Source organism: Poecilia reticulata, linkage group LG6 (genome assembly GCF_000633615.1).
Source record: "Poecilia reticulata strain Guanapo linkage group LG6, Guppy_female_1.0+MT, whole genome shotgun sequence".
Classification (NCBI taxonomy): Eukaryota; Metazoa; Chordata; class Actinopteri; order Cyprinodontiformes; family Poeciliidae; genus Poecilia; species Poecilia reticulata.
The window spans coordinates 4,544,585-4,547,775 of NC_024336.1; the positions used below are offsets into that span (position 1 = coordinate 4,544,585).

The 3,191-nt window shown below is 35.3% G+C and overlaps 1 protein-coding gene across 1 annotated transcript in view; it reads left to right on the forward strand.

Annotated features, from left to right (window-relative positions):
• The first annotated feature begins 1,915 nt into the window (after positions 1-1,915).
• cfdp1 (craniofacial development protein 1) overlaps positions 1,916-3,191 on the forward strand; it is a 24,194-nt gene continuing 22,918 nt past the window's right edge. The window contains exons 1-2 of the mRNA XM_008410908.1: positions 1,916-2,001; positions 2,179-2,249. Of these exons, the coding sequence (XP_008409130.1) occupies positions 1,988-2,001; positions 2,179-2,249 (85 nt within the window). The 5' untranslated portion in view covers positions 1,916-1,987. The remainder of the gene's footprint in view (positions 2,002-2,178; positions 2,250-3,191) is intronic.

Below are 3,191 nucleotides of genomic sequence, written 5' to 3' on the forward strand. Positions count from 1 at the left end.
GCTCTTCTCTTTGTTGAGAAACACCCAGAAACAGTGACAACCTGATGCTGTTATATGATCTGCTGACCAGAACCTGCAGAAAGGAGTCAGGATCAGCGGCTGGAGCAGACTTTACGGACTCCTTTGACTCTGTATTGCTGTTCTCACCTTGCAAGGTTTTAATAAATGTCTTACTTCTTCTCATCCAAACTCTTGTTAAAGTAATTTTTTCTGTTCATGTTACCTGGTTTGTATATTTGATCATGCATCGATTTGACTGTCCACTCCACTACGTGGCCATTCTGTCACCTCCTGCTATTAATATGTGCAAATTACACTTAATCACTCTTCATTTAGGTYATCTTCAAATGGAGCTGAGTCTGCCATCTAAACACATTAGATTTGGAGAAGACAATTATGTGTTATTTGTGAGGAGAAGGTGTAATGGCTGCTTCCCTTTGTTGGAGCATCTCTTTGCTTCCTATGATCTTTACTGTTTAATACCTTGTGTTCCTCCTTTAAATCAGAACATGTGATTCAGAAAGCTATTATTTGAACGATATTTTAAAAGTTATTTATCTACTTAGTAACCTACTTTAGCAGAACATAGCACTAAAATCTCATTCTGTTAAACWAGCCTTGCAAAAATATACAAAAAAATATTTTCAAAAGTATAACAGAGTGAACATCTTTTTAGACCTTGAGTTTTTGAGAATCTCCACTTTATATGAAGGTCTAGGATTCAAATTCTACTCCCCCGAACAAGTGGAGTAATATGGATAGAGTAACATGGATGTAACAACTGTTCACATCCATATAGTAAATACAAATACAAATCTCCAGTGAAGGTTCTTTGTGTAAATATCGTCACAGATAAAAGGTTTTTTCAATGAAATGCATTTGGCCTTTTTCCATTTCATGGTTAACTGAAGAACTATTTATGTATTTATGAAAAAACCAGAACTTTTTAAGTCAGTGTCTCAAATTTATGTGCAGAGTCAGTATTATTACCCTTCTGTCCACAATTTCTGCAATTCTCTTTGATGTTCGTATTAACTAATAATTACCACGACCAACACCTTTTCTGTCACGTTGTTTTTACTCATTTGACAAACAAGTGAAATAAATTAGATTAAATGTTTGATAAACGTTTAATATAGTTCAAGCTTCAGCTGTCAGTGTCATAAATGCAACTTTCTACCTAGGATGTTTCTTTCATTCTTCGTGTGACTAAGCAGCAGCTGGTATCAGATGCATTGCTGCCTTCTTTTGGTGGCAGTGAGTATTCCATGAAAGCTGTGAAAAGCTTTTCAGGTTTTCCCACAGAAAACTTGCTAAGCCTGATGGTAGGGGCGCTCAGGCAGTTATGCAGTGACTTACTGTGTTTTTCCAGTTAAGAAATGTCTAAAGTTGAAAGGAAATTTTAAAATATTACTAGGTAATTATGTGTTTATTTGAAGACATTAACAATAACTAAATATCAACTATAAACTCTTAAAAACAAACATAATTTTTTTAAATAATTTTTTTGCACTTCAGTTGTTTCATCTGAGTTAAAGTGTCCAAATGTTTTTTCTTTTTTCTGTGATTTATCACTTCATTGAAGTTGTTAACAGACCGATGAAGTCAGGTAGTGGCGCAAAAAGTGGGCATGCAGCGCATGCAACGCATAGGGGCGCTGCRCCAGAGAGGGCGTCAAAATCCCGTCTCGAGGGGGCGGCGCGCTGATGATGTGTTCGCATCTACTTGAGCGCCCTTACGCCCTTAAATATTAAACACACAAATGATTAAACACACATTAAAGTGGAATGAAATATTGGGTTCATTTTTAAATTTGACAAAATGTCTATATATCTTTTTTCTTCATAAAGAAAGAAAGAAAAGAAAGAAAGGAAGAAACGGAACAATTACTTCCAGGTAGTATTGCTCCGGAACCTTCCTAAAGAGAACGTCGTTTCCTACCGGAACTGGGCGATATCGGACCGGAAGCCTCGGTGTGAGAGCGCGAATGGTTGTTGACGAGTAAGAACGTACTGTTTGTGCCAGTGTTTAAGGATCCCGTCTCTGTTTATGTGTTAAGCTAGTGTCTGAACCCAGCGCACGTTGTATCCTTTAAACTGTGTTACATCAAAACAGGCTGTTAGGGAGCAGTCCAGCCTCTTATTATTCTCACCTCACTGAAGTTTTCCTCCGCCTCAGCGCCATGAGTTACTCTGACTACGACTCAGACGGATATTTATCAAATGAAGATGCCGACTATGTCCCATCAGGTGAGGCTGTGCCTTGCGTTAAATAATCCCAAGATGTTGAATAAGAGGACGATGGTTCATACAGTTAAAACAGACAGACTGAAAACATCCAACCAGATGTCTTCAGCGTGGAAGTAATATAATAATAGTAGTATTATAATATTAATAATAATATTTAATTATTTTTTAATCTTGAACAATTGACTGTAGATGTTTCTTATGTGGGAAATATGTATCCTATAGTTTAAGAAACAAATTACAATTCTGACGGTATGAGCCATTATAGACAGCTCCAACATGTTGATTACATTATGTTAACATTTCATTTCATTTATTTATTTCGAACAGACATTAAAACAGTCAAAAAAGAACAAGAAAACAAAATAGAATGAGACAAACTCAAGAAATAAAATGTAAAACAAATYATTYTGCCCATGTGACATGCAATTCCACATTCTCTGTTCGAAAAGGAGCAGGTAGAAGATACATCTTATAATATCCTGCCCCCCTCATACTTGTCGATGTATTATCAATTGACTTTCAGAACATCAACAAGAGACAACTTATTTCCACTTTTCACTATGTTTAACTATGTACAATTATTTTAAGTAGTATCTATATAATCATCTACACCATAAACCATCAAACATGTTATATAGCATATTTTGAAATGAGTTCTGCTTTAATCAATTTGTTAAACTGTTTTACATTTGTAATTTTTTTAATCTCATCATTCAATCCATTCCAAACATTTACTCCACACACAGATAAACAAAAACTCTTCCTGGTTGTTCTAATATGTTGTTTTTTAAAATACCCTTCACCTCTTAAATCATAACCACCCTCTCTGTCACCAAACATTTCCTGTATATTGTGTGGAAGTTTTTTATTTCGGACCTTAAACATGAATTGTGTAGTTTTAAATTTGACCAGGTCCCAGAATTTCAGTGTATTTGATTTGAT